The 18,164-nt window shown below is 41.3% G+C and overlaps 4 protein-coding genes and 1 non-coding gene across 7 annotated transcripts; 2 read left to right on the top strand and 3 right to left on the bottom strand.

The window, feature by feature from the left end:
* Positions 1-2,376: 2,376 nt before the first annotated feature.
* Positions 2,377-2,449, bottom strand: trnak-uuu (transfer RNA lysine (anticodon UUU)). Its single transcript has one exon. It is a non-coding gene; the product is annotated as a tRNA-Lys (tRNA).
* Positions 2,450-2,725: 276 nt separating this feature from the next.
* gatc (glutamyl-tRNA amidotransferase subunit C) lies at positions 2,726-6,087 on the top strand. Its single transcript, XM_066688958.1, has 5 exons — positions 2,726-3,111; positions 3,704-3,754; positions 4,558-4,727; positions 4,987-5,090; positions 5,421-6,087. The coding sequence occupies exons 1-5, from the start codon at positions 2,911-2,913 to the stop codon at positions 5,510-5,512; spliced, it is 618 nt and encodes a 205-aa protein (XP_066545055.1). The 5' UTR covers positions 2,726-2,910; the 3' UTR covers positions 5,513-6,087.
* A 310-nt stretch (positions 6,088-6,397) lies between these two features.
* Positions 6,398-10,108, bottom strand: srsf9 (serine and arginine rich splicing factor 9). The gene is made up of 5 exons (XM_066688957.1): positions 9,998-10,108; positions 8,653-8,829; positions 8,097-8,269; positions 7,744-7,916; positions 6,398-7,560 (listed from the first exon to the last, which is right to left on the bottom strand). Exons 2-5 carry the CDS (start codon positions 8,808-8,810, stop codon positions 7,333-7,335), a joined length of 732 nt encoding a protein of 243 aa, XP_066545054.1. The 5' UTR covers positions 8,811-8,829; positions 9,998-10,108; the 3' UTR covers positions 6,398-7,332.
* Positions 10,109-12,477: 2,369 nt separating this feature from the next.
* On the bottom strand, positions 12,478-15,489 carry LOC136713242 (ubiquitin-like protein ISG15). 3 transcript variants are annotated; one of them, XM_066690303.1, is made up of 4 exons: positions 15,400-15,456; positions 14,984-15,065; positions 13,488-13,598; positions 12,478-13,139 (listed from the first exon to the last, which is right to left on the bottom strand). In XM_066690303.1, exon 4 carries the CDS (start codon positions 13,109-13,111, stop codon positions 12,641-12,643), a length of 471 nt encoding a protein of 156 aa, XP_066546400.1. In that variant the 5' UTR covers positions 13,112-13,139; positions 13,488-13,598; positions 14,984-15,065; positions 15,400-15,456; the 3' UTR covers positions 12,478-12,640. The 3 variants fall into 3 exon arrangements, 2 of the variants coding, with proteins under 2 accessions (XP_066546400.1, XP_066546401.1); XM_066690304.1 differs by lacking the exons at positions 14,984-15,065; positions 15,400-15,456 and having other exon boundaries at positions 13,488-13,786; XR_010804920.1 differs by lacking the exons at positions 12,478-13,139; positions 13,488-13,598; positions 14,984-15,065 and adding an exon at positions 14,283-14,930 and having other exon boundaries at positions 15,400-15,489.
* A 9-nt stretch (positions 15,490-15,498) lies between these two features.
* LOC136713241 (polyubiquitin-like) lies at positions 15,499-17,000 on the top strand. Its single transcript, XM_066690302.1, has 2 exons — positions 15,499-15,600; positions 16,085-17,000. The coding sequence occupies exons 1-2, from the start codon at positions 15,548-15,550 to the stop codon at positions 16,590-16,592; spliced, it is 561 nt and encodes a 186-aa protein (XP_066546399.1). The 5' UTR covers positions 15,499-15,547; the 3' UTR covers positions 16,593-17,000.
* The last annotated feature ends 1,164 nt before the right edge of the window (positions 17,001-18,164 follow it).

Here is an 18,164-nt window from a genome sequence, read left to right as displayed (position 1 = left end):
TCGGGCGCAATATGGGAAGAAGAGGAGAGAGGAGCAAGAAAAAAGACACACAGTGCTGTTTTTTTATGGACATTTTTTAAAACATCGGTCTCTGGTTTTAGCCGTTTGAAATGTAGCCGCTAGAGTCCCACTACACGATGTCTACAGTCCGTCCGATGTTGTGCGCCGTGCGCAGCTCACAGCACTGTGTTGCCCCGGATTGACGGGTTTTGCGTGGTGAAGCCGCGCAGACGGACTGATCTGCGTCACAGCCTCACCCCCACAAACACGCAGATCCGCACAGAGAAGAGACGCACACGGACGGACATGTGCGGGACACTGTGGCGCAGAACTGCGGAAAGAGCGACCACAAGCGCTGCTGCTGTTCGTGTTCGTCTGTGCGGACAAACGCATTTTAAATAACCTGCGCCGAAACAACCATTGCTATTTAATTATTTTAATAAATACGTATGAAAATCTTATTCTCCTGTCATGTTTATTCTGGTTTCTTTTCTCTTCTTCAGTCGGCTCGGCTCTCATTGGCTGCGGATGACGTCACTCTCCACGGTCGGCGCCGATCGAGTCGTAAATATGAAACCGGTTTAATAAACTCAGCGGCTCCGACTCTTACGATCAGACCGGAGGAGCGACGCGTCAGCCCGGCTCTCACTGCGCGACCAGCGGCCTGTCTGACGATCAGGGCCGATCTGTCGTGAGGGTCAAATCGGACTCAAATCGGTTTTTAGAGATCTCGCCTAGGGTGCCAGATTGGTCAGAAACGCCCCTGCGGAAGAGTATATACACTCACCTAAAGGATTATTAGCAATTTTGAGCGTGGCATGGTTGTTGGTGCCAGACGGGCCGGTCTGAGTATTTCACAATCTGCTCAGTTACTGGGATTTTCACGCACAACCATTTCTAGGGTTTACAAAGAATGGTGTGAAAAGGGAAAAACATCCAGTATGCGGCAGTCCTGTGGGCGAAAATGCCTTGTTGATGCTAGAGGTCAGAGGAGAATGGGCCGACTGATTCAAGCTGATAGAAGAGCAACTTTGACTGAAATAACCACTCGTTACAACCGAGGTATGCAGCAAAGCATTTGTGAAGCCACAACACGTACAACCTTGAGGCGGATGGGCTACAACAGCAGAAGACCCCACCGGGTACCACTCATCTCCACTACAAATAGGAAAAAGAGGCTACAATTTGCACAAGCTCACCTAAATTGGACAGTTGAAGACTGGAAAAATGTTGCCTGGTCTGATGAGTCTCGATTTCTGTTGAGACATTCAGATGGTAGAGTCAGAATTTGGCGTAAACAGAATGAGAACATGGATCCATCATGCCTTGTTACCACTGTGCAGGCTGGTGGTGGTGGTGTAATGGTGTGGGGGATGTTTTCTTGGCACACTTTAGGCCCCTTAGTGCCAATTGGGCATCGTTTAAATGCCACGGCCTACCTGAGCATTGTTTCTGACCATGTCCATCCTTTTATGACCACCATGTACCCATCCTCTGATGGCTACTTCCAGCAGGATAATGCACCATGTCACAAAGGTGGAATCATTTCAAATTGGTTTCTTGAACATGACAATGAGTTCACTGTACTAAACTGGCCCCCACACTCACCAGATCTCAACCCAATAGAGCATCTTTGGGATGTGGTGGAACGGGAGCTTCGTGCCCTGGATGTGCATCCCACAAATCTCCATCAACTGCAAGATGTTATCCTATCAATATGGGCCAACATTTCTAAAGAATGCTTTCAGCACCTTGTTGAATCAATGCCACGTAGAATTAAGGCAGTTCTGAAGGCGAAAGGGGGTCAAACACAGTATTAGTATGGTGTTCCTAATAATCCTTTAGGTGAGTGTATACCAGCGCTTCCCAAACCGGTCCTGGAGTCCCTGCTACCCTGCTGGTTTTTGTTCCAACCGAGCTCTCAATTACGTAATTGAACCCTTAATTGAACTAATAATTTCCTAAATCAGAGACATTTAACTATTTTAAACAGTAGGGGTTTTAAGTTTAATTATAGAATTATATTAAAAAAACGTATTGAAGAAACAACTATTTTCTTACACAATTTAAAAAGTAAAATCTAACCAGATTGTTCTTTCAATTAAGGGTTCAATTAAGTAATTGAGAGCTCGGTTGGAACAAAAACCAGCAGGGTAGGGGGTCCCCCGGGACCGGTTTGGGAAGCGCTGGTATATACAGTCCAAAAACTATACACTACTGTACAATCCTGCCTGTCGTTAAGTGCGAGCAGCCCACCACTTCAATAGCAGAATTATGTTTTAAAATGCAGTATTTAGTTATGTATACACTTTCTAAATATGCTTAAATACATTTTGATAATTAAACCACCCCCCAAAAATAAAAAAAAAGTTGAACCGCCCGAACAGGGACTTGAACCCTGGACCCTCAGATTAAAAGTCTGATGCTCTACCGACTGAGCTATCCGGGCTCTTAAAGGAGTTATAGGACAGGTTTTTTATAAAGACACAAGTCATATTTATTACTTTTTAATCTATATTATTTATAAAGATATATTTTTACACACACACACAAAAGGCACTGAATTAGGTCACTTTCATTTCAAATTAAGGTCGATTTTCTTAATTTCAAAGTCGGAGTGATTATAATTCGTTATTAAAGTATAAAAGCTTGAACAACAGCTTAGTAACACATCAAGCTATTTTAAAATACATAAATGATAACGGGATGTTAAGTTATTCATCCCAGAAATATGTGCTTTATTTCCTTGTAGACGTCGCTCGCTTAAGGGCTCGCTTGTTGCCAGCGCCGGTGTCCTCGCAGGGCGCAGCGTCCTTATGGGATCCGTGTGATGCAATTAAGTCAATGTTAAAGTGTACATCAGTGTACAATTAGATTTATAGTGGAATTAATAAGGTTTCCTCGGTAAAGATGGTATCTTCTACATCCAGAACACTGCTGCGTATTAGTCGAAATTCGCCTTTGTATTTGAGGCCTGTATATCCACGGTGTGGATTTGTTGCTTCTGCCGGATTACGTGTGTTTGAAGCGGTACAAAATCAATATAGTCGCCGTGGGATACATCGGACTGATGCTCGATATAAAGAACTGGAAGATGTTTCCAAATCAAAGGTAAGGTCTAAACTCATAAAAACGTGTACTGTGTACCGCATCCAACAGCTCATTTAGTGTTATTTTTTCATGTTTATGTATTTATTAATCAAAATGTGCAGTTGTGTCCTGCAGGGCTCCAATCATTAGTGGCATGTTCATATCCACAGTAGACAACTGATATGAGCGAAGTTCTTAGTTAATATAGCCTATATATGAAATATTTGTATTGTAAGTTATAATATGTACATGCAAGAATAAAATATTTTTTCCTTTTCTTGTATTGACGTTGAACTGAATGCGTGTAATTCAACGTAACGTTTTGACATGCATGCTTTGTACCAGTACTCGTATTGTTTATTTTGATCTCCACTATCCATTCACTCTTAATAATGCCCGCACTTACTAGCATTTACTATCTAGGATTTATGACTTGTTTGTTTACTGTATATTTTTTACACACGTGTGTAAATTAGAATTTGTAAATTGCATTATGCATTGAACTGCACTGTATTTTTGCTATCATGTTTTGCAAGTCGCCCTGGATAAAGGCATCTGCAAATAAATTCATAATAATGTTTTGATATATTTTTTAAACGCTGTTCGCTTTCAGGTCCCGCAGGCCCCGACATGGGAACCAGTTGGAGAAAAACAGCTTCCTGCGGTAACCATTCTCCTCAGTGTGGCTTCAGTCTTTTCTCACTGCAATAGATGTATTTCTTAGATGAATGACTACATAGTAATTATGTTTTATGACCGGAAACGACACATTGTGGAGTAGATATAATTTATACAGATGAGGGTATTCTACTTTTAATAAGAATAATAAATAATACAACTGCAGGGAGAGTAGTGCTGCATTCCTGACATGCAGTATTTTTAAACAGGGTTTTCTTTATGGGTATCCACATATTGTTTGGGCAAGGGGTAAGAGATTCTTTACAAATAACCCATCATTACAAACCTCCTAACAATCTAACTCTGCGAATTATGTGCTGGTGAAAGCAGAGCCAAAAGATGAGTGTGACACCCCTTACTTAGACAGCGATCTGCAGAGTTGAAGTCAGGGGTCTCAGACTCCATTTCTGGAGGGCCACGGTGCTATCTGGCTTTTTTTTTTCCACCCCAACCAAAGCTGAACCGTACCGTAATGTTCATTAGTAGTAGCAATGCCACCTTGATTATAAATCATTTTACCCATCAATTCTAGAAGACCTTAAAATTATGATTTATAGGTCATATTGATAACAAGAGTAATAAGGTAATGGGGGCCACAACACCCGTTCTGTGACACTTCCAGTCCTGTCAATCCGAGGAAAAGTCTCAGGAAATGCCACCCAGATTCTCACATTTTTTGTAATTGATTAAATCCTATTCACTCACTTGGGGATTCTGACAAGCAAAGATATTTAATATTGTAATGATGGGTTTAAATGAGCCCTTTAATTGGTGGTCTCTTCTCCACAGCGCACACGTGTTCCCCTTGACCTAGTGGACAAGCTGGAGCGCTTGGCCCTGGTGGACTTCCGCAACCAAGAGGGCTTGGCCTGTCTTGAAAAAGCCATCGAATTTGCCGATCAGCTCCACATCGTTGACACGGAGGGAGTGGAGCCCATGGATTCAGTACTTGAGGACAGGTGAGGTACTGAGTTTTTAGAATATACAAAATGTATAAATGTGGAAACGATAATCAGAAATAGTGAACATGGAAGACCAAACACTGCAAACATGTAGAGTATCCTCATGCAATACAGAGCACCATTTGGATGTGAATATGGTTTCTTTTAAAACAGTTCAACCGTTTGTTTTTCTTCTACGTCAAAATAGTTTTTGCATAAATAATTCCAGAAAACGTGTTGTACCAATTGTAACCCAAACCTCACTTGTGTCCTGCAGACAACTGATTTTGCGAGAGGACAGCGTGTCCGAGGGGGGCTGTGCGGAGCAGCTGCTCAGCATCTCCAGGAACACTGTGGAGGAGTACTTCGTAGCTCCACCAGGTGAGAGGATGTGATGAAAATGATTCCTCACAGGTTGCTACAGATTTTAATTGCAATTTTAGTTGCTGCAGCACCAAGAGAATTATTGAACACGTGATCCTATCCTTATAATCATTAAAATCTGTGTAGTTTATATTATTTACAACTATAGCCCTGGAGATCCTTGTCCCTCAGAATTTATCGGGGTGTTTGGTGACAAAACTAGCTTGTATGCTTTGTTCAGTTAAGTAACTGGGAACTCCGATAAACTGAAAACAAGTACCTGTAGCTCTTTGGTACTATCGATGGGGCCCCCTGCATTACTTGTCCACCTCTCTCTCTCCCCCCCAGGGAACATCCCTTTGCCACAGAGGGAGGAGAGAGCAAGTCTGCTGAAGAACTCCGAGTTTGGACCGGGCACCACTGGACGACAACCTGACTAGAGGTTTATTCTTGGATAGGACAGGTGTATCATGTAAGCACTTCAAGGCAAGATTTCAGTATGTGGAGGGTAACCTGATATTACAATTTTTGCTGAAGTAATTTTTAGCCATCATGGTTAGGACTTGGGTGTGTATATATATATAAAACTGTGATGAAGTAAAAATAAACCTTGAAAAGATTTAGTGGTGACCTAATCAAATCCTAAGGCTCTGTAAGAAACACATTAAGATTTTTCAGTACTTTCAATAGGACTACAACCACAAAATTTGTTTCCAAAATCAATTGAAGAATGCTGATCTCCGGTCTACTCGTTATCCATGGAAATGGAAGTCTATGTAAGGTTCCAAATGTTGCCTCAAAGTTATCTGACCACTTTGATAACCAGTCTAGTAGACAGGACTTCAGGCCCATGTTTACAAAGTCACACCTCTGTTTATAAATTAATGTAAACAAATGCCTTCCTTTATTACCTTTCTACTTACATTTGTTTGGTTTTTGGAACACAGTAAATAAAATCTGCCAGCTTGTTGTAATAGTTTAACAATAAATCAATTCTTTAACTTCTGAACTTCAACAGCATTTCAGAATTGAGAGATTGGGGGGTAAATAAGCCACACTGGCCAAAGCAGCATATACTTCAAATGGGAACAGAAGGTTAAATGACCTTTGGAAACTTCATACATAAGTATTTCAAACTCCTATAGAAATCACAGTTGCAGCAAACATGTGCATGTCCTTATATTTATAATAGTTTTCCAAAGTGCATATGTATACTAAACCTGAAACTGAATTTTTGTTGTGGTCCTGTATAGTTCAGAGATCAATTGCAGCATTAAGAAATAAATGTTAGAGGAAAAACAAATAATCCAGTCAACTAGATCCTGTTCTGTATCAAAATTTTCAATTTATGAAAACTGGACTGCAAATGAAAGTGAGCAACTATTACGTCAGTTCAGTACATTATACATTGAGACAGTGAATAAGGTACTTTTTGTGTGAATCTCTTTGCCGAGTACAATTCAGTTGGTAATATAAAGAAAAGTCAAGGATTCCTTACATAACTTTTTTTACACACATTTTTAAAAGTTTTTTTCCATGTTCTGAACATCAAGGTTATGAAAACAATTGAATATTTCAATTTTTAATTGGAAAAAAAGATCAAAAACCTGCTTTTATACACAGCCATTTAGATTATGGTAAGCACAAAAATACATTTGGAGTGGAAATAAACTAGTTAAAAATGTTTGGCTTTTTTATTTGTATTTTATTATTTTTTTAAAACAAAAGGGGGAAATAAAATAAAACTTCATTGTCTAAAGACAGAAGCCTAAAAGCTGACATCCAAAAGGCAGGACTGTCCAGAAAGGACTTTGATACAGACATTCACAGTTTCAAGACATCTCGGCAGTCGGGGAACAAACCTCCCAAACTGCTGGTACTCATGTTAAGGGTAGTAGGGTCCAAAGAGAGACTCATCTTAACTGATTAATACTGCCTTCACAAAGCTGGACTAATGTCAACCTATTCCAGGCCCTCCATCTTACAAACTCTCACACTAACTTACATGTATACACACACACAGGCCACACTTCCCCAACATAGATCCCTCGCTCAGAATAAAACGGTGGAAAGTGGAGCTTATTCCTAACCTCAAAAAAATTCTGTAGAAAGCTCAAGGCCTTTAGGGACAGTCCTGATAGTGGAATGTAAATTACTGACAAAAAAAATAAAATTAAAAAAACAAAATAAAATTAAAATGAACAAAATAAAACGCACACAAAAAAGCAACCTCCAGCCACAGCCCCCTTCTGCCCCGTGTTTACCGGTAGTGGCGGGGTGGGGGGCTGTGGTGCTGTGCAGGGATACGCCGGGGGGGTGGGCTATGGCGTGACAATGAGTGTCGGCGTGGTGGGGGTGACTGGTACCGCGGGGGCGGGGAGCCCCGGCTTTGATATGGGGAGTACCTCCCCCGGGACCGGGAGCGAGACCGCGAGCGCCCCCAGCTCGAACCCCGCTCTTCATGGACTCGGATGTACGCCGTCTCACCCTGCGGGAAGATCACGGAGGCAATTGGGTTAATTACAGCAAGAACAAAACTATTTTCCAGTGGTATTTTATACATTTCCCCCCCCACATTTCAATTTGGTGGATGTTCGACAAAACCAGAAGTAGTCCAAGAATATACGTTAAGGCAGACGCATGGATCTGAACCCAGCTGGTGGTCGGTTACCTGGTGTGATCGGAACTCGGTCCGGTCCAGTCGGCGCAGGGCATATTCCATATCCTCTCTCCGCAGGAACTCCACCACACCCTCCCCATCCCGCTGCACATCCGCAAAACACACGTCCCCAGCCTCCCGCATGTGATCCTTCAGGTCCTGCCAGCTACCTGTGGGTGGCAGCCCTAGAAGAGAAACAAGGCTTTCACTAAAGTGTAGTGTGCATCCCTCCACCAAATACAGCAACCAAAAGAGATACTACAAAGCTAGCGTTAACATGAAAGCAACACACACCAAAACAAACTATTTTACACATTTAAATTAAAGATGGATTTTTTTTTAGATCACTTGGCACCATCACCTACCAGTCACGATGACTCTGAACTCTGATCTCCGAGTAGGTGGCCCAAACCTCCCCCGGGGCCCACCTCCCATGGGGCCACTAAATTTGGAGGAGGAGGAGCGTGGGTACTCAACACGCAGCTTGCAGTCTCCAAAGCCATAGCCATTCCGCCCGTAGACAGCATCCTCCGCATCCCTAGACGACAAATGGGTCATCAACACTGCGCCCCTCCTTAAGAATACAGTAATAGAGGGTTCTCCCCAAAGCTGGACCTCACAAAACCTGTCAGATTTCAAGCTACAATTTTACACCTTTAAATTAGTGTATTAGATGACTAATTCCATACAAAGTAGAGTGTTTGATCACTGTTTTGTTTATGGTAATCTCTCCAATTATGAACATTATGCTATGAAGTACTTTCTAAGAAAATAATTGAAATGTCAACAGCACTGTAAAGGAAGTCTGAAAATGCCTGAAGCTGGTTTAGAAAGTTAGACACAATAAGCGATACAAATTAGGGTCACTTCTGTTGTGAGAATCATTGGCGAACCCCTATCCCCAGACGTGACAGCACTTACCGTGGGTCTTCAAAACGGACGAAGGCGAAGGGGATGGTGCCCCTGTTGTTCTTCAGCTCAATATCTCGTATCTTGCCATATTTGAAGAAGAGATCCTCAATGTCTCGTTCCTGCACATCCGTTGGAAGGTTCCCCACATAGATCCTCCCATCCGCCATGACTCAGCTGGGACCGGCCCTGACACACACCGAGAGAGAGGGAGCCTTGAACCCCTAACTGTGGCACCGCACAGAATAAATCACAATGCAGTGTCCCTGTATTGTATACCTGTGTGAGAGCATCTAAATAGACTGCATAAAGGCACATTCAATACAAACTTGCCCTGATCAAAATTACACGTTTTCAGTTTGGGTTGGAGTCAAGATGCCACGGCTAACGGCGAATCAAATGAATGGGATGTGCAAAGGTCAATCAGGTGCAACAGGCTTTCAATGAACGACTCGATTGTTACATTTCCCAGCATGCAATCGTGTGCACATGCAGAGGAGAAAATGGAAATCCATCGCATTTTAAAGTAGTGAAGTTTGATTTGCATTTATGTTTAAACATAACTTAGTGTAACACTTTACGGAAGTACACGACAGAGGAGGGGATCACTGTATTTGTACAGCACTTCACACAGTATAAAGTTGAAGCCAATAGTTTTTTCTACTTAAAATTAATGACGCATAGTAAGCCACCAAGACATAAATAATTACAACAGAAAAAGCTACTGCACAATATTAAGGACTTCAATCAACTATACCTTCCCCCGCAAACCCGCCTTTCCTCAACCAACCTTGTTATGATGTTATTATAAGCAACCCCCCTATGGCAGGCATTGCAAACCTGAAAATCGTCCGTTTATATAAGGGTAGATCTTTTTTAAGGATATATATGAAGGAAACCTAAAAATGCGTTAAATAACCCAAACCACACATTCAAAACAGAGGTGGTTTCAGAAACCCCGTCGGGTTTTGTGCGAGCCCGGCAGCCTCAGCCTCGGCCTCCGCCGCGCCGCCTGTGCGCCGCTCAGTTCCGGGGCTGTTGTTCGAGAGCCCCGCGGCGGGTCGCATGCTCAGGCCGCTCTCTCACCCGCCGCTCATTTCTGCACATTTCTAATCGTCAACATTTCGGATGCGCACAACCAAAATAGCTTATTTTTCCCGTTTTTAATCTCCGCCTGCCTCCTTTCGTACCATATCGGTGGCTACAGCTAAATCCCTTTGTTGAGATTTACACTGCCTTTCTGTCACCGATTCCTTGGACGAAACCTTGCGCTCGACACCCGATTGCTTTGTTTTTCTGTAGGATTTTGTAATCAAATGGTTTTAATAAATACTATCGATTAAATCTGACCACGTACCTGTATCAGTGTTGTGTATATCTTTGAAGCCCGTCTTAGGTTGCCTCTCTCGCTTCCCCCCGGAGCAGGAAGTACAAGTCTGGCCGCTTTCTTCGCTTCACAAGCCCGCCTCCACACGGGTCATAAAGCGACGCAACGCGGCCGCCTCCGTCGCCGCTGCAGCCGAGCACCGCCCCGTTCCGCAGCGCACATTTCCGCTCGTCTGCGCGGCTGCACCAATGGGGTGTGTGGGATTGTGCAGATCTGCGCAGATCTGGGGAAATCGACGCTACAACAGCGCGACCGGTTTTCTTCTCGTCATACATTCGTGTTCCGATGCGTTCATACATGGAAGACACAATGTTTCATTTTTTCTGGCACCGTGTTACCCATGCAAGTGTGTGATTTGTGTATGTATTAGGTAGTATACATATAACGGGATTAAAAGAGTTACTGCGAGTCTGTGCACAAAGTTGCACAAATCGTCCGGTGTGTCTCTGTTTTGTAATTGGGGGGAAACTGGAAGAATGGAAGTGGGTTTCTTAACTAAATAATAGGACAGCGAAGTGTCTGTGAACCCATATGATGTATAGATGCTCAATAGCCTACTCAAATGTTTTCACAAATGTGGTATATATATATATATATATATATATATATATATATATAACCGACTTGCATTTTAACTTTTTATTCGTCTTAGAAAAAAGTTGTTTGTAATAATACACAATTTGTGTTAGATCATTTGAGTATTGACTTATAGACCATGGAAGTGCAAACGGAATTTCAATAGAAAATCGTGAACTGCGTATATCCAGATATTTGCAGTTGAACCTGTAATCTTATTTATTTAAGCCCACTACGCTGTTTAAGACTTTAGTCTGTCGCAAATATGTGATAGAACAAGGCACTACAAATTATTTTCAACACGACATACATACTTTTTCTTTTACAAATGATACATAACCAACTACTCATCCCAAATACATTACTGTTGATTTCTCGTACTGTGGAGACTCAATGCCCCATCAGGTTTGATCTTTTATGTTTGCTGCATGAATCCAGGTCTTCTGTTGTGCATGTTTTCATGAATACAAACACAGGCTAGTTTAAATTATTTTATTATAGAGTAGGAGGAAAGCTTTTTTCCCAGTCAAATAGTGTAGTAAAACATGTAGCACATAATAAATATAGTAGGTAGATGGCGATATTGAGTTGTCCAAATCTATTTCTCGTTATATATATATATATATATACACTCACCCAAAGGATTATTAGGAACACCTGTTCAATTTCTCATTAATGCAATTATCTAACCAACCAATCACATGGCAGTTGCTTCAATGCCTTTAGGGGTGTGGTCCTGGTCAAGACAATCTCCTGAACTCCAAACTGAATGTCTGAATGGGAAAGAAAGGTGATTTAAGCAATTTTGAGCGTGGCATGGTTGTTGGTGCCAGACGGGCCGGTCTGAGTATTTCACAATCTGCTCAGTTACTGGGATTTTCACGCACAACCATTTCTAGGGTTTACAAAGAATGGTGTGAAAAGGGAAAAACATCCAGTATGCGGCAGTCCTGTGGGCGAAAATGCCTTGTTGATGCTAGAGGCCAGAGGAGAATGGGCCGACTGATTCAAGCTGATAGAAGAGCAACTTTGACTGAAATAACCACTCGTTACAACCGAGGTATGCAGCAAAGCATTTGTGAAGCCACAACACGTACAACCTTGAGGCGGATGGGCTACAACAGCAGAAGACCCCACCGGGTACCACTCATCTCCACTACAAATAGGAAAAAGAGGCTACAATTTGCACAAGCTCACCAAAATTGGACAGTTGAAGACTGGAAAAATGCTGCCTGGTCTGATGAGTCTCGATTTCTGTTGAGACATTCAGATGGTAGAGTCCGAATTTGGCGTAAACAGAATGAGAACATGGATCCATCATGCCTTGTTACCACTGTGCAGGCTGGTGGTGGTGGTGTAATGGTGTGGGGGATGTTTTCTTGGCACACTTTAGGCCCCTTAGTGCCAATTGGGCATCGTTTAAATGCCACGGCCTACCTGAGCATTGTTTCTGACCATGTCCATCCCTTTATGACCACCATGTACCCATCCTCTGATGGCTACTTCCAGCAGGATAATGCACCATGTCACAAAGGTCACATCATTTCAAATTGGTTTCTTGAACATGACAATGAGTTCACTGTACTAAACTGGCCCCACAGTCACCAGATCTCAACCCAATAGAGCATCTTTGGGATGTGGTGGAACGGGAGCTTCGTGCCCTGGATGTGCATCCCACAAATCTCCATCAACTGCTAGATGCTATCCTATCAATATGGGCCAACATTTCTAAAGAATGCTTTCAGCACCTTGTTGAATCAATGCCACGTAGAATTAAGGCAGTTCTGAAGGCGAAAGGGGGTCAAACACAGTATTAGTATGGTGTTCCTAATAATCCTTTAGGTGAGTGTATATATATATATATATATATATATATATATATATAAACAAATAATACATCAAACAAAAATAAATTAAGAAAGGCTGACTACAATATTAATCATTCTATTATAATTCGTTGTGAGTCCCCGAAAAACAATGTTCGCAGGCTAAGCATATTAAAAAGAAAGTACGTGTCGGATGTAGTGTCAGTGGTATTCAACCTCCCCGGAGTCGCAGGTTCTGGTACACAGTGCTGTGATGCCCGATGTCGTAGTCTCCCATTTTCCTGTTTGTGTCAAGAGCGATGCTTTGGTAGGTGAGATACTGCTGGTCCGCAGCAACGGCCTCCCCTCGGGACACCTTGCCAAGGAACTCTGCCACCGTTTCTTCTGGGCTGAAGCAGTACGGCTTTAACTGCCCCTTGTGATTCTTCAGAAAGATCTCAGTGGGTTTAGATTCGGCAATGAACATCACAACGGTGGCACCGTCAGACAGACCATAGTCGCACAGCCTCTTGCCATTCTCCAGCTTAGCCTTTTCTCCATCTTTCATCACTGCCAGATTCTGGGCACCTTCAGGTACCCCAGACAGCCGTTGCACTTTCTGCTTCAGCTGGGTGACCGTGGCGCTGGGCTCCACATCTACGCCATGCTCAGCACCCCCCAGTAGCTTCACTTTGAGCTGCATTTGTCTTCAAGCAGTCGTAACAAGTTTTCTGAGAGGAGAAATAGCAGGGGATTGATATTCTGTGTAAACAGCATATTTAATACAACTACTCAGTGTCTGAATTCAATTTTATATGAAATGACACTTCCATATGTTTTGTGAACAAAAGACCTAAAAACTGTCAGGAGTCAAATCTGAAATGATGTATGTTAATAACACTGTGGATACAATCAAGAAACCTAGACTACATTTACAGTTTTAAATACAGGATGTTGATTATTATTACTATAAGTATTGCATTAGCCTATTATAAACTAATAATAATACAATAAAATACATTATCTATTTATGCAACATCAAATATGCTAATAAAATAATTACTGTATAAGCTTCAAACCTGTAATTGGTGACAGACAGCAGTATCTTGTAAGATGTATCTTAGGCGCTATATACCTGCAGTCAGGTGCTTTTATGTTGGCTTACTAAAATTCCAGATATAATTGCTTCCCTGTCCGAGAAATGGAAACGTATTAATACTGAACAACAGAATACTTTACAGGTGTGTCACTTAAAAAACGAAACCTACATGCCCAGTGACATGACACGCTAAATAACTTCACAAACAAGCAACAACCATACTGCCCCCTGCAGGTCTCAAAGCAGGGGATTTCCAAATCAGCTGGTCTAGTTTTCATAGTGTGATTATCATATCATTAGTAAACTATATTGAACTATATATATATATATATATATATATATATATATATATATATATATATATATATATATATATACCCTTGATCAGGGACTCAATAAGTTATTTATTGCATTCATAAAAGTGTGACCAGGGAAGTATGCAGGTGTTTAACTTACTACTTACTTACTGTACTTGTGTAAATTGTAAATTGGAATTTGTAACATGTATTATTTTGAATTGCTATGTTTTAGTTAAATTGAATTTGTAATGATTGATGTCTTTTACTTAACTGTATTTTTGCACTTTGTTTTACACTTATGCTATAAGTCGCCCTGGATAAGGGCGTCTGCCAAGAAATAAAAAATAAATAAAAATAAAAAAATAAATAAATAAATAAATAAATAATAATAATAATAATAATAATAACAATACTGAACAAATCAAACACTAAAGAATGAAGTCAAGCACATCCAAAAATTAGTGAAGAGGCCTACATTGAAAAACGTTTTTTTAATCTACTTATCAATGTTAGATTACAATGACATGCTTAAATAAGGATACATATCATTTCTGATCACATTTCACGTTTCAAGATAATGACACAATTATTCTGAAAATGTGTTTTGTTAAATTTAGTACTATATCTACTGAATACAATCCGCGGGGCTGAGACCAGATTGACCATTTGGAAAATAAACTAATAAAACATGAAAGCATTCTTTATACACTTAATCATTAAGGCACAGGTGGACTGTATTGGTGCCTCCAACAGAAGTTGTATTGTTTATTTACACGTACAACACACAGTCATAATACTTTCAGTTTCCTTTCTGCCATATGGACTGAAGAACTGTCAGTGATTTGCAGGGTGTTGCCTCATGACCATTTTATGATACAGCATCTTACATCGTTTGTCAACATGATGCACAACACTAGATCTGACGTCCTGCAGTCTGGAATTCCCCTGTTCTTGGGTTGATCCTGGACTTTCCTTTTCCCTTTCTGTTGCATCATACTTTCATTGAATCTTTCAAAGCCATGTGACATTAACATGAAGAGATATGGGGTGGCTTCGGGAATGTTACACATGCTTTTTCTAGAATCATCCTGTCAGGGATACGAGTTCATCATGTGAGATGCATCCTGTAAATGAATTCATTATATCACAATAATACCTTCATTACTTAGACATTTACCTTCTCAACGGCTCCACCAGCTAAGGGTCCAACTGTACTGAGGTGTCTGAATGTTGGCCCTTTTCAGCTAGTGGACACCCCTCTATAGTAAATCAATCAATAATCAAACATTAATAATGGATACATACAAATGCACAGTGCATACAAATAGTCTATTATTCTGTATTATATAATAACGATCCCTCTGCTTAGAAGGCCCTAGCCTTGTCAGTAAGTCTTGTTTTAGTACAAGTAAATTGGAGATCACATACTGCAAATTGCATATTGGACATTTTTCCTAAAACATAATTCCCGATCGTTGTCGATGTCAAACGTGGTCAACATGCACTAGTTTTTTTGTTGTTTTGTGCAGCCGTTATTGCTTATGTGTCAGGAAACAAGTCAACCTGCAAAACCAAACCAAAGGCAAGCCTTACCTTCAAAAGCTGCTCTTTGCACCCGGTCGCTGCGCTGCTGAGAGCCCCGGGAAATGGAAACTGAAAGCGTGTGAGCTCGGAAAGCGAAGGCAGAGCCTGTGAGTGTGACGTGCGACTCTGGCGGAGTATAAGAGCGGCTCCGACAGAGATGCGCCAGAAGACACGGCTCTGTACCGGACTGACGCACAGCCTCACAGCACGGTAAGCTTTACTTGTGTATGTTTCCTTGTTTAGAAGATAGGTATGCAGCCTATTGTCAGTAGTCGTGCTGCTGTTAGTTTAAAATGTGCACAACTTTACAATGATGGGGTTGATGCAGAAATGCAGCATACCCTACTTCCTAGTTGTTAAAGATATCCTAGTTAATTGAACATTTTGTACCCATGGAAATGATCGGAACTGATGCTCAGAGCTATACCTAAGTCATTCTGCACTCTCCAGTTAGTTGATTTGCATCGTTTAGTCTGGATGCCTAATGCATTTCATTTGACTTGCTGTTTTAGTTTACCCTTGCATGTAGGTGCACAGCACTTCAGTGTTATTTTATTATAATGTAACTGACACTTAAACAAAACAAGTTTACACATGTTAATAAAAGCCTGCAGTTGAGCTGTGCTTTTATTCAGGCTACTTGCAGCACTTCAACCTGTTGCTGATGACTCTCCCCATCACCGTTTGTTCACAGATCCCATAGGCATCACTTGTGGACCCTGATGGAAGTCACAATCAAATTCCTAAACGGGGACACTTTCCCCCTGAGGGTATCCCCAGACATCACAGTCTGGCTGCTGAAACAGAAAATCAAGGAGAAGAAGCATGTGGAGCCCAGCTCTCAGCGCCTGTATGTGCAGAATGGCCAGCGGATCGACCTCAGCGACGACTCCAAGAAACTGCACATGTACGGGTTGAAGGACGGGGATGTCGTGGCGGTTCTGATCCAGCAGCCGCCTCAACCCACAACCATCCAGATTTTCCTGAAAAACGAAAAGAACCAGATGCACACCTACGATATCTCTCCCAATGAGACAGTGACGCAGTTCAAGGAGAAAGTCGCCAGGCAGGAGGGGGTCCCCGTGAGTCAACAGAGGCTGGTCTTTGAGGGCAAACAGCTGGAGGATGGGAGGAAACTGGCGGATTACAACATCAGAGCCGCATCCACTATCTTCCTTCTGCTGCGTCTGAGAGGGGGCTGATGGCACTGGACCAATGACATTCTCCCCTTTTGGACATGCTTTAAATCATATTAGTAGTTTTATTTTTGTATTTCTCTCTTCCTTCTTAAAATCATTTGGTTTAGTAAGCACTTAGGCATTGTCATCCTAAATAAACGTTTAACAGAGACAGATACAATATACTATGTGGCGCAAGATCATGTTGCCCAAATGTGGACCAATCCTGCCTGCACTTTTACTCATAACTTGCTGTTGAGTAGCTCCCTTGCCTGCATTGCACACTTTTTACAATCCACGACTAGATGCTTCCACAATCTGTCACAGACTGGGCACAGACCCTCTTGTTTTTCCCCATGCTGTATGGGAAATGTATGTCTTTTTTCAAATTGTTAACTTAATTCATAAAATAAAAATGAAACAAAAACCCAAGCAATGTCAGTGCCTTTATTCTCAAAAGTGGATGTGACCCAGGTGTTTCTGTGATCACTCACAAAAAAATAGTCAAACTACACACAGCACCTGCCGGCTTTTCTTATCTTTTTCCTATAAGAATTCACTCAAGTGTCTTTTGTTAAAATAAACCAAAGTATTGATAACTAACACTTAAAAGCAACTTGGTACGTTGGGTTCTAATGCTGTGTAATGAGAACAGCTCATTATTCTAAAGACCAGTATGTTCTAATCTTTATTCTAAACTCCAGAATATAATACATTTCATAATCTTAAACAGCCAAAATGATCATCAAAATATACTTATACCTTTATGAATCAAGTCTCAGGGGTCAAGGAAAACGCACCATTCAGGGTAGAAGAACTATATTTTATTAGTCAAGTTTGAAAAAAAAGGCAGAACCTTTCTTGATCTTGAGATTAATTATAGGAAAGTGTGATATAAACAGCTATGGGTTGTTTTTACTTTCTTTAAATACTTTTGTCATCTGTGTTAAAAAGGTTGTTGAGGCTCAGAGTGTAACAAACTTTAACTCACAACATTACAAACCTATTAGCAAAGAAAAAAAGTGCCATGAATAGTATCTGTCCAAATAATGCAAATGGTCAAATACAACCCTAAACATTATCCCTGAATGATTCATTGATAAAACAAACATCATTCACATTATTAAAAACATATTCTTCGATATTGGACCAAAAATGTAGTTAACCCTGTAGACATTAGAAGCAGGTCTTTGTCAGACAGAAAAAGAAAGAAAAAATATTCACTGAGTATGGCACAAACCTTGCATTTATAGACTAACCGTAGTTTGCAACAGTAACAGATTTTCTGTCCATTTTAATCAGAAGAGTTCAATTCCCTCCACCACTGTTGTTAGTTGGAGCAGAGTGTGCCACTACCCGGGTTGTGGCGCAGTCTTCATATTAGTTTTGCTCAGCCCTAAAAGGCTTGATGTTAAGGACACCCTTAGTACAAAGACTGTACATCCACTGTCCACCTCATGCGTCCGATTGGCAACTGGTATTGGTGGCGTCACTTCCTCACTGAAGCCAGGTAGGCGTACCAAAACAAGGCCACGAGGTTAACAAACAGCACCCGAAACTGAAAAGACAGACGAGCTATCAGTGTGTCGGCATTCA

Source organism: Amia ocellicauda, chromosome 17, assembly GCF_036373705.1.
Source record: "Amia ocellicauda isolate fAmiCal2 chromosome 17, fAmiCal2.hap1, whole genome shotgun sequence".
NCBI lineage: Eukaryota > Metazoa > Chordata > Actinopteri > Amiiformes > Amiidae > Amia > Amia ocellicauda.
The sequence above is the reverse complement of the archived record's forward strand: the minus strand, read 5'-3'. Positions and strand labels throughout refer to the sequence as shown.